A 21,986-nucleotide genomic window follows, 5' to 3' on the forward strand; every position below is an offset into this window, starting at 1 on the left:
TAGACAGTAGGTGGGTTGAGGTAGTGATAGATAGTAGGTGGGTTGAGGTAGTGATAGACATACAGTAGGTGGGTTGAGGTAGTGATAGATAGTAGGTGGGTTGAGGTAGTGATAGACAGACAGTAGGTGGGTTCAGGTAGTGATAGACAGACAGTAGGTGGGTTGAGGTAGTGACAGACAGACAGTAGGTGGGTTGAGGTAGTGACAGACAGACAGTAGGTGGTTTGAGGTAGTGATAGACAGTAGGTGGGTTGAGTTAGTGATAGACAGACAGTAGGTGGGTTGAGGTAGTGATAGTGACAGACCGTAGGTGGGTTGAGGTAGTGATAGACAGTAGGTGGTTTGAGGTAGTGATAGACAGACAGTAGGTGGGTTGAGGTAGTGATAGACAGACAGTAGGTGGGTTGAGGTAGTGATAGACAGACAGTAGGTGGTTTGAGGCAGTGATAGACAGACAGTAGGTGGGTTGAGGTAATGATAGACAGTAGGTGGTTTGAGGTAGTGATAGACAGACAGTAGGTGGGTTGAGGTAATGATAGACAGTAGGTGGGTTGAGGTAGTGATAGACAGTAGGTTGGTTGAGGTAGTGATAGATAGACAGTAGGTGGATTGAGGTAGTGATAGACAGACAGTAGGTAGGTAATGATAATAGTGATAAACAGTTGTTTATATTTGAACCAGGAGGCTGACTGCATGTTAATGTGCTCTGTGGCATCCAAATGCATCAGACAGGCTGGATGGCAGGGAGGGAGACTGGAGGTTCTCCTCTCCAGACACGGCTGAAACCCACACACTCAGAGGGGGTGAGGAGGTGTTGGGCAGCCAGTAAATGTCAGGGGGTATTTATGGATGAAAGACAGGGAGAGGGAGTGAGAGGGCTACATGGCTCTGTGTGCCATTTCCTGTCCTGCTCAAACATGCCTCCCAGAGCACAACAGTACAGCGGCTCAGACCACACACACACACACGCTCACACGCACACACATTAAAAGGTTCCTATTATCACAACTGAAATGACAGTAATGGGACATGGGGAGAAGAGAGGGATACTACTATTGGCAGGAAATGACAGATTCACTGAAACAGTGACACTATGCTCTTCTGTATAATTGGAATATCTGATGTACAATATTATTGTTCAGTCGGATCCTCCCCTCAGCCGTATGTGCGGGGAATATATCAGGGAGAAATACTGGAAAATAGCACCAGCTAAATGATCCATAAAAATACAATGAAAACAACAACAACAACAGCAATGGGATTTTCCCCTCACCTGTATGGGAAGCACGATGAGCGCCACACAGATCATGATGACCACTAGCAGCTGAGAAGGCCATATCTGGGGCGTGACATCACCGAAGCCCACAGTAGAGAAGGTGACCACGCAGAAGTAGAGCGAGTCAAACAGAGTCAGGTTGTTTCCTGCTCGCTCTAGGTGCTGGATCCCACATATACTGAGGGGAGGTGGAGTTGGTGGAGGAGGTGGAGGAGGAGGAAGAAGCAGAGGAGAAGTGTAGGAGGAGGTGGAGATGGAGGAGGAGGATGTGGAGGAGGAGGTGGAGAATGGAGAGGATGAGGACGGAGGTGGAGGAGGAGATTAAGGAGAGGAAGAAAGCCAATTATGATGGGGATTGAGAGGGGAGTCAGAGGGGGAGGGGACGAACAGGAGGAGAGAGAGATGGACAGGTGGGAAGGAGGAAGTAAGCATGAGAAGACCAGAGGGAACTACTGTGTGTATGTGTGTGTGTGTGTGTGTGTGTGTGTGTGTGTGTGTATGTGTGTGTGTGTGTGTGTGTGTGTATGTGTATAGTGTGTGCGGGCATGCACGTCTGTCGACAGTGTGTGTGCAAAGTGTTTGTGCACAGTGTGTATATGACTAGTGTGTGTTTACCCAGAGCTGAAGGGCCGGTTGGGTCAACATTGTGCTGTCAGTAGTGATAAGGTCAGCCAGTCTCATCCAGGAAGCTTTTCAGACCTCCAGGACCTAATATTATGCTATATCAGCCTGGGCTATTACTCAAAGCTAGCCTCTACAAACCACTCAATACTGCTACACCACTCCTATACCTGCCATTGGGCTCAAGTAGAGGAAACCCCCTTTCTTCCTCCCAGTGATTGCTAGCAGTGATTGTGGTGACCCACCAGGTGAACATGAGGCAGACCAGGGTGCAGATGAGGATGAGGACCTGGTTGAACATAGCTGAGTGAGTACGCTGGATGGCCCGGTGCAGATCATTCTGAAACACAGCAGTAGAGAGAGAGAGCGAGAGAGAGAGAGAGAGAGAAAGCGAGCGAGCGAGAGAGAGAGAGAGAGAGAGAGCGAGAGAGAGAGAGAGAGAGAGAGAGAGAGAGAGAGAGAGAAGGGTGATAAGAAAAATATAGTGTTGTGACGTGGGGAGGATAAGTGTAAAGCCATTGCATCTTCATAATGTCCCAAAGACCAGAGAAGAATACAAAGATAATTGAGGGACAAGGAATATGAAAAGGAAGGAATATGATGTGTATAACACAAGAAAATAATAGAGAATACATGCACTTACATCTGTAAGAATGAGTGAGAGTCAAAACTTGTGGTATAAAGAGAAATAGAGAACAGTGGAATGTTTTTAAGAGGTGCAGAGATGTCATCTGAAAGAAACAGTGGAAGAGATGAGATAAAGAGACACCTGAGAGAACAGTTGTGAGATGGAGAGATGGAGTGACATAAACTGAGCAATACATATGTATTTTCTCACTATCATGTTCTCCAAGGCATGTTTGGCCAGCCAGCAGTTGAGAAACACAGGGATGAACAGATTTCTGAGGGAGGGCAAAATCACCTGAAGGAGAAAGAGATTTAGTCTGTGTTTTGGTGAGTGCTAGCGGCATTATTTTCATCATCGTGCCTCATCAAAGGTCCATATCTTTTGCAAGTTTGGTGAGATATTAAAGGCAAAAATAGCCAGTGGGGAAGGAGCATTTAGCAGCAACAACATAGGGTAGAGTATCTTACTGAGTACAGGCATGCAACATCCTATATATTGTGTGAAATGTATTCCCTGTACAGGGTTGAAACTACTGTACAACACGATCAAAGAACAAATAGCTCACTAGGCATAATGTTCCATAGTGCATGCGTTTGATTGGACTCACAGTGATCACAAAGGGAACAGCACTGATCATCTCCAGGATGAAGGGAACACGCAACACTTGCTCCCAAACGTTGCCCTGGAAACACAACAACACACGGAGGTCAGAGAAACTCCATTGTCATGGCAACTTCGGGGATGACCAGATCAAGTGTTCCTTTGACTGGATTTGTGAATGAGACGTTTACCCTGTTGAACACGGACATGGACAAGGGTGACCCTCCTTTGACTGGATGTGTGAATGAGACGTTTACCCTGTTGAACACGGACATGGACAAGGGTGACCCTCCTTTGACTGGATGTGTGAATGAGACGTTTACCCTGTTGAACACGGACATGGACAAGGGTGACCCTCCTTTGACTGGATGTGTGAATGAGACGTTTACCCTGTTGAACACGGACATGGACAAGGGTGACCTTCCTTTGACTGGATGTGTGAATGAGACGTTTACCCTGTTGAACACGGACATGGACAAGGGTGACCCTCCTTTTCTACCTGTTCACTTCCACTTAAAAAGGAGGCATTACTCAGGTTTCAGTCTGTAAGCTTCTTGTACAATTAAGATGTCAAATATCATGTCGCTTTTTTATGTGTTCAGCCACAGCTTCCTTATAGCTAACCAGAGACCTGGTTTGTGTGGGTGGACAGCCAGAGCCAGGCCTTGTGTATGTCCACAGAGTTATCGATGAGGTTTAAGCATTAAAACCTCCACCCCCTCCTTGCCCCCTGACTGACACTGTAGCAGGCTAGGCAGTGTGAGCCATGGTGTGACAGCTCCACAGACCAATAGACACACCGCTAGTTTGCTACGTACATCAAAGAGCAGGGATGCTGGGTAACCCTCCATGGGGGATCAGATCACACGCTGCCTCTCTTTGAATGATGCACTCTCATGCATCATTCAATAGGGAGAGCCCTAAAAATACATTGTCGGCCTGAGCCTTTTGGGGGTCCTAAGCGCGATTTGGATCCCCCCCCCCCCCCCCCCAATTCTACATATTTTGCCATGGAGTGGAGAGAAGTTTAACCAAGTTCAACACATTTCATGCAATTCTACACATGTTAATGATATCTGAGTGAAAGTGAACAAAATCAATGGGGGCCTCTTGGAGGTCAGGGCCACTGGGCACATGCCCTGCGTGCTTGGTCGGTATTCGGCCATGATTATGCCTACTACAAGTTTAGATAGCTGGCTAGACTAACTTACCAATCTAACAATCGTTAGCTGACCGGGTGAATTGAGTGACAGTCAGTGACTGACATAACAATAGAAAAACTGCTGATGCACAACCACATTTCGAAATCGAACCTTGGCTATTCTACTATTCTAACTCTCAACAGTAATTTGAGACCTCGACTGAGTCCCACCCCCCCAAAAACAAATGTGGGTACCGGGGGCCACTTATGCCTGGAGACGGCCCTGCTCAGATATATGCTTAATCTAGACTGTATATCAGAGGATCAAATGATGAGATGTAAAGTACATTCCCCCAGGACATGTCACATGTATCTACATAGACATACACAGACTGAGGCTTGTTGTTTTGTGGGGCACCAAAATAGCTATCCATCTCCAGCAGTGTCTGTGAAGGGACTCAGTTTCTGTAATCCCAACACTAAAACACTGTAGAACTCCCAGTAAAATACAGTACATGTGTTTTACAGCATTAATGCTGTAGATAGCACTGCATTATGGTAAAATGCTGAAAAAGAATCAATCAATCAAGTTTATTTATAAAGCCCTTTTTACATCAGCCGATGTCACAAAGTGCTATACAGAAACCTAGTCTAAAACCCCAAACAGCAAGAAATGCAGATGTAGAAGCATGGTGACTAGGGAAGAAACCTAGAGAGGAACCAGGCTATGAGGGGTGGCCAGTCCTCTTCTGGCTGTGCCGGGTGGAGATTATAACAGTACATGGTCAAGATGTTAAAATGTTCATAGATGACCAGCAGGGTCAAATAATAATAGTCACAGTAGTTGTAGAGGGTGCAACAGATCAGCACCTCAGGTGTGAATGTCAGTTGGCTTTTCATAGCCGATCATTCAGAGTTAGAGACAGCAGGTGCGGTAGAGAGAGAGAGTCGAAAACTGCAGGTCCGGGACAAGGTAGAACATCCGGTGAACAGGTCAAAAATACTGTTATTGACTGTAATTGGAAGCTTCCTGTAAAAATTACTCTTAACATATTGTATTTTTTTTACACTAATAGCTTATGCCTACGTAACAGTATAACTTTAGACCGTACCCTCGCCCATACCCAGGCGCGAACCAGGGACCCTCTGCACATATCAACAACAGTCACCCACGAAGCATCATTACCCATCGCTCCACAAAAGCCGCGGCCCTTGCAGAGCAAGGGGAACCACTACTTCAAGGTCTCAGAGCAAGTGACGTCACCGATTGAAACGCTATTTAGCGCGCACCACCGCTAACTAGCTAGCCGTTTCACAGCCGTTACACCTACTGTAGATTAAAATTATCAGTTTCAGTTTCTTCACCTGTCGGGTGAGACACATTACTATTTTAGTAAATATCTTCTTGAAGCGGCTGTGAAGTGGAAGAATATTTTCAGCAGCTTCTGGGTAGGTACCTTGACTTGTTTATAAGTATTTTTGTTGCTAGCCAACGTTGAATTAATGCAATTATTCTTAGCTAACCTAGCTAGCTAGCTGGCTAACGTTTGCTATCTATCTATCTATCTATCTAGCCAGCTAGTTAGCTAGCTCAAGTTGACACAACCCAGATGATAACTGTTGTGATTATAGGCTTTTAGGTACACCGCAGCCTCTGAGTGCCATAAAGGATAAACTGAGCACAGATTAGTGACTGTTATGTTTTCACCTCTACTACAGAGATAATGGTTTGTTTCTAGCAGTTCAAAAGATATTACCCATATTATTACCTTCGCAACGTTTATTTTTCCTGATTGACAGGCTGAATTTGACACATAAACCACGTCGTGGGCTGTTACACCAGTCGGGAGCCACCAAAGCGGATTGGAATGAGCACTGCACCTGTATTGTATCGAGGTGTTTGCGACCTAAGGTGCTTGCTACTGAGCAGCTGTAACACAGTGTTGCCGGCGGTAGCTAGTAAAGTGGCCAATTTTTTCCATCCCAGGATTATATTTCAAATGGGATAGCAGCCTACACAATAAATAACTCATATTGGTAGCCATCTAGATGTCACCTTGATACAGGCTACTCAATGGGGAGAGCATGAACAGCAACAACACAGGGACACAGTGTTCTCAGATGTCACAACCCTGTGTGATTGGGTTCACTGGGCTCTTAGTTTGAATGACCTCTAGTGAGGTAAGTACACGCACACACAACACCAGCTTGATATGCCCCATGTCATCTATCTTTTAACCCTCAGGGTAACATCCCTGGTGCTCTCTGTCTCTCTGTCTCTCATTCTATTATGTATTGTTCTATGCTTGTCCTAAGGGTGAGAAGAGCTGACAAATCAGAACTGAGCAGGATTGTTACGGAGCCCCATGATGAACACCTGATTCTGCGCTGACTTCTCTCTCCTGGATGCTCTACTGTACATACTGTCCCGTTGTGTGTTTCACTGTTAATTGTTGTTACTTCTATAGTCAATTATTTTGTGTAATTTGTTGTTAATATTGTTACCAATTTAAATATATTTATTTTAAATACAAATTAATAGTTTTTCTTACATTTAGATTTCAGTGAGAATTTCACTGTAAATTTACAGCAATGACCTGGCACCAAAGTTACCAGCGCAATACTGTAATTTTGGGATGCTGTAATCTGTTTTACAGTAAGGGAAATAGTACTGTGAAATATATTACAGCAGAATTACAGTATTAAGTTGGCAACTCTGGTTCCAGTATAATTCTGTACATTTACAGGGAACAGATTTACAGTGTACTCACCTTGTAGCTGAGGTACACAAGCAACATGGTCTCGAAAAAGCTGATGAAAGCTACAAGCACCTGGAGAGAGATGAAAGGAGAGAGAGAGAGAGAGAGAGAGAAAGAGAGAGAGAAAGATTGGAGTAGTAACAGCAATAGAGAGTGAGAGAGACAGAGAGTGGGTGGAATCATCATTTTGATGATTGAACTCCATCAATAAGAAGTTAAAGTGAAGCAATAAACCAGAGAGAGAGAGTGTGTGTGTGTGTGTGTGTCTGTGTGCTCGCATGTCTGTGTGTGTGTGCCTGCGTGCGTCCATGTGTGTAGACAGCCTTGTTAATATGACAGTTCAACATTGTGTCTGACCTGTAGAGCCCACAGAGGCAGAGGCCTATTCACCCAGATGATAAGAGACCTGCAGACACAGAACAAAGAGAGCACATCATACATGACACAGAGGGAGGAGAGGAAAGGAGGGAGAGGAAAAAGGAAAGGAAGAGGGAGAAGAAAAGAAAAAGGAGATGTAACAGGGGTAAATATTAAAAGGACTCCCTTTCAAATATGATCAATCCAACGACATAACACCTCTTGTAATTATGTTGTTCACAAGCGAGTGGTTCTGAACTACAGCTGCCATTAGACTTCCTCTGTGAAAAAGCATCACAATCAATGTTCGCAGATAACATGAATGCAGATTTACAGCTTTGTTGTGAGAAAGAGGCTCTATCCAGAGGCCTCTCGGGCTTATCATTGCTGCCTTCTGAGTCTGCTGCCTGGAGTGTGTGTCAGCCAAAGAGCAACGGCCAGTCAAAGTCTTTATTAAGCACACTCTGTCATACTCCTTATTCATTTATAGCCAGAGTTTACACAGTGTCACCAGCCGCCAATTAAATAAATATGTCCCTGAGCAGGACTGGAGGCAGAGCCCAAGGACCCAGTCACATCTGGGACATAGTCAGTTGGATGGTCGGTTGGATGGTCATTTACTCGCTCACTCACTCACTCGCTCACTCACTCACTCACTCACTCACTCACTCACTCACTCACTCACTCACTCACTCACTCACTCACTCACTCACTCGTGCCTTTGAATCTCAGTCCACACCACTGGACATTCCAGTCCTAGTAAGGACATTTTGGATGAGTGCAAACTAAGTTCACTTTTAAGTGCAAATCATCAGTCCCAAGACTCCTAATTCAAATAGTTTCTGTTTACTTAGCCTTCAGGCTCTGGTCTAGTGCACACACTCACAGCAGCCCCAAGACATTTCCTGTATCAGTCTTTGACTGGTTTACAGACAGCAGCTGCTAATTAGGTTATATGGATACTACATACAGTACATATTATGTTGGCATGAAATCCATACAGGCAACATTTTGACAAACTAATGTGCTACTGCAATAATGTAATGTTTGCAGGTTGGCATTTATTGTCATGAATCTTGCCCTGGAGGCAGAATGGTCACTAGCTGGCACAGCCACAAAGTCATAAAAACCTAACTCTAAACTTAACCACACTGCTAACCCTAATGCCTAACCATAACTTTATATTAAGACCAAAAAGCACATTTTTGTTTTCATACATTTTTAGGATATAGCCATTTTTTTCTATGCAGTTGACCCTTCTAGCGGAAATCGCTCATTTCTGCCTCCAGGGCAAGAGTCATGGCAATAAACGTCAACCTGCATAATGTACCATGTCTACATCTCCAACCTCTCTATTACTCACAGTATCATTAACTGTCTGTTGTACATGGTCTCATTACAGTGCTCTGTGGTGGACACAAGATGAACATCTCTCTCTCTGTATTAGACTCTCAGACCAGTCTTGGCTCCTCATTAAAGATGAATGGGACATAAACATGTAAACTTACCAGTCAAACTGGGTCCTGCTGGGGTGGACCGATGCATTCTGTTTGGAACAGTCCAGACTACAGGGGGAAACATGCACAACAAGAGGACTGAAACGTGTCATGTTTGGAACAGTCCAGACTACAGGGGGAAACATGCACAACAAGAGGACTGAAACGTGTCATGTTTGGAACAGTCCAGACTACAGGGGGAAACAGGCATAACAAGAGGACTGAAACGTGTCATGTTTGGAACAGTCCAGACTACAGGGGGAAACATGCATAACAAGAGGACTGAAACGTGTCATGTTTGGAACAGTCCAGACTACAGGGGGAAACATGCATAACAAGAGGACTGAAACGTGTCATGTTTGGAATAGTCCAGACTACAGGGGGAAACATGCATAACAAGAGGACTGAAACGTGTCATGTTTGGAACAGTCCAGACTACAGGGGGAAACAGGCATAACAAGAGGACTGAAACGTGTCATGTTTGGAACAGTCCAGACTACAGGGGGAAACATGCATAACAAGAGGACTGAAACGTGTCATGTTTGGAACAGTCCAGACTACAGGGGGAAACAGGCATAACAAGAGGACTGAAACGTGTCATGTTTGGAACAGTCCAGACTACAGGGGGAAACATGCATAACAAGAGGACTGAAACGTGTCATGTTTGGAACAGTCCAGACTACAGGGGGAAACATGCATAACAAGAGGACTGAAACATGTCATGTTTGGAACAGTCCAGACTACAGGGGGAAACATGCATAACAAGAGGACTGAAACGTGTCATGTTTGGAACAGTCCAGACTACAGGGGGAAACATGCATAACAAGAGGACTGAAACGTGTCATGTTTGGAACAGTCCAGACTACAGGGGGAAACATGCATAACAAGAGGACTGAAACGTGTCATGTTTGGAACAGTCCAGACTACAGGGGGAAACATGCATAACAAGAGGACTGAAACGTGTCATGTTTGGAACAGTCCAGACTACAGGGGGAAACATGCATAACAAGAGGACTGAAACGTGTCATGTTTGGAACAGTCCAGACTGCAGGGGGAAACAGGCATAACAAGAGGACTGAAACGTGTCATGTTTGGAACAGTCCAGACTACAGGGGGAAACAGGCATAACAAGAGGACTGAAACGTGTCATGTTTGGAACAGTCCAGACTACAGGGGGAAACATGCATAACAAGAGGACTGAAACGTGTCATGTTTGGAACAGTCCAGACTACAGGGGGAAACATGCATAACAAGAGGACTGAAACGTGTCATGTTTGGAACAGTCCAGACTACAGGGGGAAACATGCATAACAAGAGGACTGAAACGTGTCATGTTTGGAACAGTCCAGACTACAGGGGGAAACAGGCATAACAAGAGGACTGAAACGTGTCATGTTTGGAACAGTCCAGACTACAGGGGGAAACAGGCATAACAAGAGGACTGAAACGTGTCATGTTTGGAACAGTCCAGATTACAGGGGGAAACATGCATAACAAGAGGACTGAAACGTGTCATGTTTGGAACAGTCCAGACTACAGGGGGAAACATGCATAACAAGAGGACTGAAACGTGTCATGTTTGGAACAGTCCAGACTACAGGGGGAAACATGCATAACAAGAGGACTGAAACGTGTCATGTTTGGAACAGTCCAGACTACAGGGGGAAACATGCATAACAAGAGGACTGAAACGTGTCATGTTTGGAACAGTCCAGACTACAGGGGGAACATGCATAACAAGAGGACTGAAACGTGTCATGTTTGGAACAGTCCAGACTACAGGGGGAAACATGCATAACAAGAGGACTGAAACGTGTCATGTTTGGAACAGTCCAGACTACAGGGGGAAACATGCATAACAAGAGGACTGAAACGTGTCATGTTTGGAACAGTCCAGACTACAGGGGGAACATGCATAACAAGAGGACTGAAACGTGTCATGTTTGGAACAGTCCAGACTACAGGGGGAAACATGCATAACAAGAGGACTGAAACGTGTCATGTTTGGAACAGTCCAGACTACAGGGGAAACATGCATAACAAGAGGACTGAAACGTGTCATGTTTGGAACAGTCCAGACTACAGGGGAAACATGCATAACAAGAGGACTGAAACGTGTCATGTTTGGAACAGTCCAGACTACAGGGGGAAACATGCATAACAAGATGACTGAAACGTGTCATGTTTGGACATTCAAAGAGTTTTAGCTTCCTGTGTTCCTCTACCCCATCCTATATGACCTCAAATTTCTCTCTCTGTTTCCTCCAGAATTGTAATGTCGGTGCTCTCAACATTACCCATTTCTCTATCCCCTACTCTTTCCCTTTCCACTGTCCTTCCCTACATCTGGTCTCTATCTCCCAGCCCCTGGCCAAGCGAAACTACCTTAAACCTAACCTTTACATCTCGTCTTTACCTATCCCTCTTGCTCCATAGTAAGTACTGACTGACCACTCTCCACCAATACTCCTCACTCCCTCTCCACTGATACGCCTCACTCCCTCTCCACCAATACTCCTCATGTCCTCTCCACCAATACTCCTAACTCCCTCTCCACCAATACTCCTCACTCCCTCTCCACCAATACTCCTCACTCCCTCTCCATCAATACTCCTCCCTCTCCACTGATACGCCTCACTCCCTCTCCACCAATACTCCTCACTCCCTCTCCACCAATACTCCTCACTCCCTCTCCACCAATACTCCTCACTCCCTCTCCACCAATACTCCTCACTCCCTCTCCACCAATACTCCTCACTCCCTCTCCACCAATACTCCTCCCTCTCCCACTGATACTCCTCACTACCTCTCCACTGATACTCCTCACTCCTCACCCCCTCTCCACTGATACTCCTCACTACCTCTCCACTGATACTCCTTACCCCTCACCCCCTCTCCACTGATACTCCTCACTACCTCTCCACCAATACTCCTCACTCCCTCTCCACCAATACTCCTCACTCCCTCTCCACCAATACTCCTCCCTCTCCCACTGATACTCCTCACTACCTCTCCACTGATACTCCTCACCCCTCACCCCCTCTCCACTGATACTCCTCACTACCTCTCCACTGATACTCCTTACCCCTCACCCCCTCTCCACTGATACTCCTCACCCCCTCTCCACTGATACTCCTCACTACCTCTCCACTGATACTCCTCACTCCCTCTCCACCGATACTCCTCACTCCCTCTCCACTGATACTCCTCACCCCTCACCCCCTCTCCACTGATACTACCCACTACATCTCCACCAATACTCCTAACTCCCTCTCCACTGATACTACCCACTCCATCTCCACCAATACTCCTAACTCCCTCTCCACCGATACTACCCACTCCATCTCCACCAATACTCCTAACTCCCTCTCCACTGATACTCCTCACTACCTCTCCACTGATACTCCTCATTCCATCTCCACCAATACTCCTAACTCCCTCTCCACTGATACTCCTCACTACCTCTCCACTGATACTCCTCACTACCTCTCCACTGATACTCCTCACTACCTCTCCACCAATAGTCCTCACTCCCTCTCCACCGATACTACCCACTCCATCTCCACCAATAGTCCTCACTCCCTCTCCACCGATACTCCTCACTCCCTCTCCACTGATACTCCTAACTCCCTCTCCACCAATACTCCTAACTCCCTCTCCACCGATACTCCTAACTCCCTCTCCACCGATACTCCTAACTCCCTCTCCACCGATACTACCCACTCCATCTCCACCAATACTCCTAACTCCCTCTCCACCGATACTACCCACTCCATCTCCACCGATACTCCTAACTCCCTCTCCACCAATACTCCTAACTCCCTCTCCACCGATACTCCTCACTCCCTCTCCACCAATACTCCTAACTCCCTCTCCACCAATACTCCTAACTCCCTCTCCACTGATACTCCTAACTACCTCTCCACTGATACTCCTCACTACCTCTCCACTGATACTCCTCATTCCATCTCCACCAATAATCCTAACTCCCTCTCCACTGATACTCCTCACTACCTCTCCACTGATACTCCTCATTCCATCTCCACCAATACTCCTAACTCCCTCTCCACTGATACTCCTCATTCCATCTCCACCAATACTCCTAACTCCCTCTCCACTGATACTACCCACTCCATCTCCACCAATACTCCTAACTCCCTCTCCACCGATACTACCCACTCCATCTCCACCAATACTCCTAACTCCCTCTCCACCGATACTACCCACTCCATCTCCACCAATACTCCTAACTCCCTCTCCACCGATACTACCCACTCCATCTCCACCAATACTCCTAACTCCCTCTCCACTGATACTCCTCACTACCTCTCCACTGATACTCCTCATTCCATGTCCACCAATACTCCTAACTCCCTCTCCACCAATACTCCCTACTCCCTCTCCACCAATACCCCTACTCCCTCTCCAATACTAAAGCAACTCTTATTTACCCCCCCCCCTTCCTCACCAGTCCTGTCTCTCCTCCTGTGGGTCGTCTAGTAGGACTCTGACCATGTAGAGGAGACAGCTCAATACTTTCAGAGAGAAGTTGAACAGCCTCACCCTCAGACCTGCAGCACATAAACCAACCACAGCAAGTCAAGGACTTAATCAATAAAGTCAATTAATTAATCAATTAAACATAATACATTATCACCAATCAATGGCTGTGTTTACACAGGCAGCCCAATTCCAATCAGATCTTTTGCCAATATTTGGGTAAAAGATCAGAATTGGGCTGCCAGTGTAAACACAGATTTGAAAAGATTATGTAATGACAGCCAGTCTATAGGACAATAAGTAGGAACTCAATGTCTGAACATTGACAACTCACTGGATCTTTGGTTTTTGATGAAGAACAGCTTGAGGCGCTCCTTGAAAGTGTTTTCATTCACATAGAATTCTACCTGCACCCTGAGAGAGGGAGGGATGGAGAGAGGGAGGGATGGAGAGAGGGAGGGATGGAGAGAGGGAGGGATGGAGAGAGGGAGGGATGGATGGAGAATGACCAGTGAAGAGGAAGATGGGTAACAGGTGAATACCAAAGTTAAGGGAGGGGGAGTAGTGGAGATTGAGGGAGAGGTAGATAGATATGGGGAAATAAAAGGAAAGAAATGAGACAACAGAGAGCGAGAATGAAAAGAGGAGAGTGGAGTGAGAGAATAGAGGTGAAGAGAGAGAGACATAGAGAGAGGTGATAATGGTTATAGGAACAGCAGCAATACGTTGGGAAATAAATAACAGTGTGGTTAGGTTATATTAAAGACAGGAGGAAATGATGTCGCTGTGTGTCTTCCCCAGTCAGTCAGCCTGCCATGGCAGCTACAGTCAGCCTCGTTATCTCTGCTGATTAAATATAGAGCAACAAATGACTTCCCTCTGTTCTGCTGAATATGAAGAGTCCATAATTACTGCTCTCTCCTCCCTCCACCCCTCAGTCCCTACTGCCAGACAGACCACATAGTACACACACAGCCAACGCCTGAAATGCACACCTATATATGCCATTAAGATCCTATATCGGTATATGGACACATACAGGAAGGAACTCAGTCACATGGGATAACATGCAAAACAAAGACAAGAGTAGTGAGTGCACTTCATGGATACATGCATATGAACACACACACACAAATTTGCGCATGCACGTAATCCGGCATGCACGCACACATACACACTGTCATCAAGAAATCTAATTTCCTGGTAGACCCCCTCATGAGAGATTGGCCACTTCTTCTGTTCTTTCATCCTACAGAAAGTGGCGTAGAGGAAGGCAGCGCTGGATGACCCAGACACAGGATGAAAACAGAGGCCCAGCACACACAGGTGCTGTGCCTCATGTACACAGATGAAACTGAAAGGTCACAAACTAATCTCCTTACTGGTGGGGGTCTTCACAGGGTTTTAGTACTGTAGATGAAAACCAGGACCCCACATAGTGGTCCCTCACTCACACACACACACACACACACACACACACACACACGCCGTTAGCAACCATACACTCTTAGCACATAGGGAACGTTGCTCTTTGTTGCTATGGTGATGGAGCATCTTTCTTTCGGTCAATATTTTTCTCAGACACGCGCGTTTGCACACACACACACTGCAGATCTGTCAGCCAACTCTTTGTATACATGAACATGCTGGGTAAAAAGCTAAAAAAACACCAAGGAGAGTAAAATGCACCATTGGGTAAAATACGTATTTGCAACCGAATGCAGTGAGAAAACTTTACACAATGCACTTGCCATTAAAGTGGCAGTAGGGAGGCTAAAGAGATGGATTACTCCTATCTGCAGACAACCATTACCATGAAACACACATGTCCCATAACATATTTACTGTAGGCTCTACCCTTCATTAACATCTGGCCTTATAGTACACATTGCCCGCTACACCACAATATATGTAAATAGGTAACAGAGTCATAACAGTTAAAGAATATGGCAGATCTGGGAACAGTGTGTGTCGCACTTTAAATGATTGAATGACCCTCATTATCACTAGATACAGAGCTAAAGCCATGGTACATTAGGCAGGCTGGGGTTTAGATGGTATGGTATTGTGGCAGTGGATTTGAACTGGGTCCGTACTAATTCCTACATTAGCACTGATAAGATCAAAGCATTAGCTCTAGAAAATGTTCCACTTGTAATGGAACAGTCCTCTACACAGTCAGTACTATGAAGCACAATCTGGAACTTTCTGTACAGCAACAGCCTCTAAATTAAATTTAGATAAACAAAGTAAAAATGGTGAGTGCTCTGCTTTCTGGCACCTGTCCCTGTTTTCCACACATGAATCTGTTTTACTTACAACTAAACAATATCAGGCTCTTCCTCCTACCTTCCCTCTCCCATCCCCCTCCTCCTTCTATCTTCCCTCTCCCATCCCCCTCCTATCTTCCCTCTCCCATCCCCCTCCTCCTTCTATCTTCCCTCTCCCATCCCCCTCCTCCTTCTACCTTCCCTCTCCCATCCCCCTCCTCCTTCTACCTTCCCTCTCCCATCCCCCTCCTCCTTCTACCTTCCCTCTCCCATCCCCCTCCTCCTCCTATTTTCCCTCTGCCATCCCCCTCCTCCTCCTATTTTCCCTCTCCTATCTTCCCTCTCCCATCCTCCTCCTTCTCCTATCTTCCCTCTCCCATCCCCCTCCTATCTTCCCTCTCCCATCCCCCTCCTTCTCCTATCTTCCCTCTCCCATCCCCCTCCTATCTTCCCTCTCCCATCCCCCTCCTATCTTCCCTCTCCCATCCCCCTCCTATCTTCCCTCTCCCATCCCCCTCCTATCTTCCCTCTCCCATCCTCCTCCTACCTTCAGTCTGCTGTTAATTACCCATCTCTTATTCATTCCATCCCCCTGCCTCTTCCCACTAGTGTTATTTCCTTACTCTACACACTAAAGGTGATCACCCTTTCAGCCGACCAACCATCCATATCTCTATTTATGAGTCTCTTTATAGTCCCTCCAACTCTGAAAGAAGCCATGGCAACTTTCCACAGCAACGAACAAATCATTTGAGAAGTCACTCTGCTCCTGATGTGCTTCTAAGAGGCAGCTTTGAGACTTGAGGGGGCCACAGAAGAGAAGAAGTAAAGTGGAAATATAGCCGTGGGATAGATTATAGTGTGATTGTTATCTAAAGGAGGGAAACAAGAAAAACACACTAAAAACTCACGAAGAACATTATTTCAGAGCCAAAGAAGAACAAACCACACAATAACACATCGCTCCTACCAGTAACCTGACTACATTTCCTAAAAAGCTTTACTCATTATGATGTAAGCGTAGATAATTGCTCAAAATAATTGCTTTGGTAGATTAAATCTTTGAATTCAAACAAACATGTCAGATAGAACCAGAGGTAAGGTTGATTACTTTTGATGATTGATTATTTTGTTCTTCAAATACACCATCTATAAGATTTAATGTGGTTCAATGGTCATTAATGAAACATATTTTTAAACAACAAAAATAATTGTTTACCGACTAAAATGACAAAAACCTACTGCAAAGAACTTAGAACAACTTGACACAGCTGTTGTAACAACTGTTGATTTACAAATGGTTGCAGTGATAAAATGTGATGATTGATAAACAATGGATGAAGTAATACAACCGTGGATTGTGGGTAAAACAGACACTTGTACTAAGACGGGGAATATCATTTTTAACAATCAATCAAATGAGGATGTTGATCTCATGGATCAAGTCGTTGCATCCATAGCTCTACGAATTGTGTCATTTACATTAACCGTGACCCATCCTTCAGCTTACCAAAGACAGTGGCCCAGGCTATTGAAATCACTGATTGTGCCTTTAATGTTTTTGAGCGCTGAGTGAAACAATGGTGGTGTGTGAGGTGTGACAGTCACCAGGTGACAAGCGATAGACTAACCTGCCCTGGAGAAGACAGCCGTTGGAAAACAGAGGAAACAGAACAAACAGGTTGAAGCTTTTACTATCAGTTCAAGTGTAATTTATCAAACTAATTCTTCCTTTCTATAATAAAGGATCCATGGCGATTTAAACCACAGGTCTTCCCTGACGGTAATAAAAAGTAACAAAATACTAAAAAAACGTTCCCTGCTAGATAAAAGACAACAGAGAGAAAAGGCCAGGGTTCATCTAATGGTGAGTCATGCAAAATTAGGCCTGAGGGAAGACATTTGCATTTCTGAATTTGCATTTATGAGAGCATAAGAGAAAGTGTGAGGGAGGGAGAGAAGAGAGAGAGAGAGAGATATGTAAGACAGAACAATAGAGAGAGAGAGAGAGAGAGAGAGAGAGAGAAAGAGAAAGAGAAAGAGAAAGAGAAAGAGAAAGAGAAAGAGAAAGAGAGAGAGAGAGCAAGAGAGAGAGAGAGAGAAAGAGAGAAGGAGATCTCTAAGATCTTGGTCTCCTGCTAATTTCCCTCCCTGTGTCTAATGGCACAGCACTGACCTGAGTGAGCACCAGAGAGACAACAGACCTCACACTGACCATCCCCATCACAGCACTGACCTGAGTGAGCACCAGAGAGACAACAGACCTCACACTGACCATCCCCATCACAGCACTGACCTGAGTGAGCACCAGAGAGACAACAGACCTCACACTGACCATCCCCATCACAGCACTGACCTGAGTGAGCACCAGAGAGACAACAGACCTCACACTGACCACCCCCATCACAGCACTGACCTGAGTGAGCACCAGAGAGACAACAAACCTCACACTGACCATCCCCATCACAGCACTGACCTGAGTGAGCACCAGAGAGACAACAGACCTCACACTGACCGTCCCCATCACAGCACTGACCTGAGTGAGCACCAGAGAGACAACAGACCTCACACTGACCGTCCCCATCACAGCACTGACCTGAGTGAGCACCAGAGAGACAACAGACCTCACACTGACCATCCCATCACAGCACTGACCTGAGTGAGCACCGGAGAGACAACAGACCTCACACTGACCATCCCCATCACAGCACTGACCTGAGTGAGCACCAGAGAGACACTGACCATCCCCATCACAGCACTGACCTGAGTGAGCACCAGAGAGACACTGACCATCCCCATCACAGCACTGACCTGAGTGAGCACCAGAGAGACACTGACCATCCCCATCACAGCACTACTGACCCATCACAACCTTTATACAGCAGTTAATACAATACAAATCAAATCAAATCCAACTTTATTAGTCACATGCACCGAAACACAACAAGTGTAGACCTTACCGTGAAATGCTTACTTACGAGCCCTTAACCAACAGAGCAGTTCAATAAAGAGTTAAGAAAATATTTACCAAATAAACTAAAGTAAAAAAAAAACAGTAAAAAGTAACACAATAACATAACAAAAACAAGGCTATATACAGCTGGTACCGGTATCGAGTCAGGTTAGCTGAGGTAATTTGTACATGTAGGTAGGGGTGAAGTGACTATGCATAGATAATAAACAGTGAGTAGCAGCAGTGTACAAACAAATGGAGGGTGGGGGGGGGGTCAATGTAAATAGTCAGGTGGCCATTTGATGAATTGTTCAGCAGTCTTATGGCTTCGGGGTAGAAGATGTTAAGGAGCCTTTTGGACCTAGACTTGGCGCTCCGGTACCACTTGCCGTGCCGTAGCAGAGAAAACAGTCTATGACCTTTGGTGACTGGAGTCTCTGACAATTTTATGGGCCTTCCTCTGACACCGCCTATTAAATAGGTCCTGGATGGCAGGAAGCTTGGCGCCAGTGATGTACTGGGCCGTACGGACTGCCCTCTGTAGCACGTTATGGTAGAACTTTTTGAGGATCTAAGGACCCATGCAAAAGGTTTTGTCGTGCTCTCTTCACGACTGTTTTGGTGTGCTTGGACCATGTTAGTTTGTTGGTGATGTGGACGCCAAGGAACTTGAAACTCTCGACCCAATCCACTACAGCCCTGTCAATGTTAATGGGGGCCTGTTCGGCCCGCCTTTTCCTGTAGTCCACGATCAGTTCCTTTGTCTTGCTCACATTGAGGGAGAGGTTGTTGCCCTGGCTGGCACCACATTGCCAGTACTCTGACCTCCTCCCTATAGGCTGTCTCATCATTGTCGGTGATCAGGCCTACCACTGTTGTGTAGTCAGCAAACTTAATGATGGTGTTGGAGTCGTGTTTGACCACGCAGTCGTGGGTGAACAGGGAGTACAGGAGGGGACTAAGTACACACCCCTGAGGGGCCCCAGTGTTGAGGAACAGCGTGGCAGACGTGTTGTTGCCTACCCTTACCACCTGGGGGCGGCCTGTCAGGAAGTCCAAGATCCAGTTGCAGAGGGAGGTGTTAAGTCTCAGGGTCCTTAGCTTAGTGATGAGCTTTGTGGGCACTATGTTGTTGAATGCTGAGCTGTAGTCAATGAACAGCATTATCACATAGGTGTTTCTTTTGTCCAGGTGGGAAAGGTCAGTGTTGAGTGCGATTGAGATTGCGTCATCTGTGGATCTGTTGGGGCAGTATGCAAGTTGGAGTGGGTCTAGGGTATCCGGGAGGATGCTGTTGATGTGAGCCATGACCAGCCTTTCAAAGCACTTCATGGCTACCAATGTGAGTGCTACGGGGCGGTAATCATTTAGGCAGGTTACCTTTGATTCCTTGGGCACAGGGGCTATGGTGGTCTGCTTGAAACATGTAGGTATTACAAATAGGATTCAATCTTAATCCTGTATTGACGCTTTTCTTGTTTAATGGTTTATCTGAAGTAAGTATGTAAGTATGACATGCATTTGACTTGCATATGAATTTTTAATTGAGCGATTAAGAGATTTAATTTGTCACTTTACTCCCAATAAACATTCTGTGGGCGGAGATACGCCTGGTGTGTCCCAAGACCCACATTGGATTTATTTAAAGAACAAAGGTGATAGATAAGGAAGAAGGAATTTGAAGAGCAGTCAGAGATGACTTGGAGACACGGGAACAGTTAGACAAAGAGTGCGGCAACAACGCCAATCACACAGCCTACAAATAAGGAGAGAGGAATTCAATGGGGCGACAGGAGGCAGGGAAATTGCACACCACTATGGCAGCCTAGTCTCACAGTGTTAGGTGTGCTCCACTCTGCTTCCACCATTGAAGGAGAGCCAGGCAGGGGCAACGCGACCCTGACCCAGATACACACTGGGTATTGAAGAAGAGGAAAAGGAGGGTTTCTTTGCTAAAATAAAAACCCGTTTCCTTTCCTCAACAGGCTATAAGCTGAGAACATGTTTTTTTTATTTATAGTATTTTTATACAGAACTCAGAATGTATAGTATGTATCCACTGTGAAGAGACAGAACATAATTCATTGTTTTTATCAACATCCATCTCTCTCTCTCTCTCTCTCTCTCTCTCTCTCTCTCTCTCTCTCTCTCTCTCTCTCTCTCTCTCTCTCTCTCTCTCTCTCTCTCTCTCTCTCTCTCTCTCTCTCTCTCTCTCTCTCTCTCTCTCTCTCTCTCTCTCTCTCTCTCTCTCTCTCTCTCTCTCTCTCTCTCTCTCTCTCTCTCTCTCTCTCTCTCTCTCTCTCTCTCTCTCTCTCTCTCTCTCTCTCTCTCTCTCTCTCTCTCTCTCTCTCTCTCTCTCTCTCTCTCTCTCTCTCTCTCTCTCTCTCTCTCTCTCTCTCTCTCTCTCTCTCTCTCTTATACAGTTAGTATGCTATGGGGGAAAATAACACCAGTCATCTTCTGCACTGTGGCTGATATGAAGGTAGATCCTTGCTTGAGCCTCCGATGCTCACCTTTCCCCTGCCCCCGCAATCCCTTCACACAAAATGAAAGTCATCATTTCCCAGGTCTGTGCATTGTGCAGGCCACAATGACAGTAAGCATGTGTGCTCAACAGCCTTTCACTACCATTTCCAGCCAAGCTCTAATGTTAGATCTTTACTGATTAAACCACGCCATACATCATCAGTGCAGCTGTCCTCCATGCTACCTTCCCTTCACCCCCCATCTCAGTGAATCCTCCTCCATCCCTGTCTCCATCCCTGTCTCCATCACTCTCTTCTCTCACTCCGGGAACCTGTGTTTACTCACACACGGTCTCGTCTCTCCTATCCTACTTGAATGGGGGGTTAAAAGGCTTTGAGTGATAGAACTGGAATTGGGTGTCAGCTACGATAGGACACTTTGGGTTTGAACTACAGTAAGTGAAGTAGGATGTTCTTGGGACGATCGATTCCTATTGTAGCTAAGACCTCTATTCAGTAAAGACCTTTATTTCCCCCTACCACTACCAATCACAACAGATAAACCACTGCTACTCAACTAAATACTGTAGAAGTTTTCTAATTCCAGCTACTCAGAAAGACAATGACAATCCGACCATCTGTGGCATTTCATCTACCAATCTCCTCATTCTACATGATGTGTTGTACTCCGATGGGTGAAATATGAGCCGATTCATCTCTGTGCCCTCTTCTCAGTGTCTCATGGGCTGCTTGGAGCACGATACAATTCCTGCAGCGTGTTACACTAATATGATTTGGTACCGGGAGAGAAGCAATCAGATGGACGTGTGTTTGTGATCCCTCCACACGAGCACACCCACCCACCCACCCACACACACACACAGACAGCGAGAGAAGCGATAAGATATGTTTGTGATCCC

General features: G+C 45.8%; 1 protein-coding gene across 2 annotated transcripts in view; it reads right to left on the minus strand.

Annotated features, from left to right (window-relative positions):
• The window catches only part of LOC110485208 (potassium channel subfamily T member 2), a 92,337-nt gene that overhangs the window by 54,861 nt on the left and 15,490 nt on the right, over window positions 1-21,986 (minus strand). For both annotated transcript variants that reach the window (XM_036941420.1, XM_036941419.1), the window contains 9 exons: window positions 13,713-13,792; window positions 13,347-13,449; window positions 8,891-8,947; window positions 7,383-7,431; window positions 7,038-7,097; window positions 3,133-3,207; window positions 2,736-2,819; window positions 2,143-2,237; window positions 1,274-1,454 (listed from right to left, as the gene is read on the minus strand). In XM_036941420.1, the coding sequence (XP_036797315.1) occupies window positions 1,274-1,454; window positions 2,143-2,237; window positions 2,736-2,819; window positions 3,133-3,207; window positions 7,038-7,097; window positions 7,383-7,431; window positions 8,891-8,947; window positions 13,347-13,449; window positions 13,713-13,792 (784 nt within the window). The remainder of the gene's footprint in view (window positions 1-1,273; window positions 1,455-2,142; window positions 2,238-2,735; window positions 2,820-3,132; window positions 3,208-7,037; window positions 7,098-7,382; window positions 7,432-8,890; window positions 8,948-13,346; window positions 13,450-13,712; window positions 13,793-21,986) is intronic.

This window comes from Oncorhynchus mykiss, chromosome 13 (genome assembly GCF_013265735.2).
Source record: "Oncorhynchus mykiss isolate Arlee chromosome 13, USDA_OmykA_1.1, whole genome shotgun sequence".
Classification (NCBI taxonomy): Eukaryota; Metazoa; Chordata; class Actinopteri; order Salmoniformes; family Salmonidae; genus Oncorhynchus; species Oncorhynchus mykiss.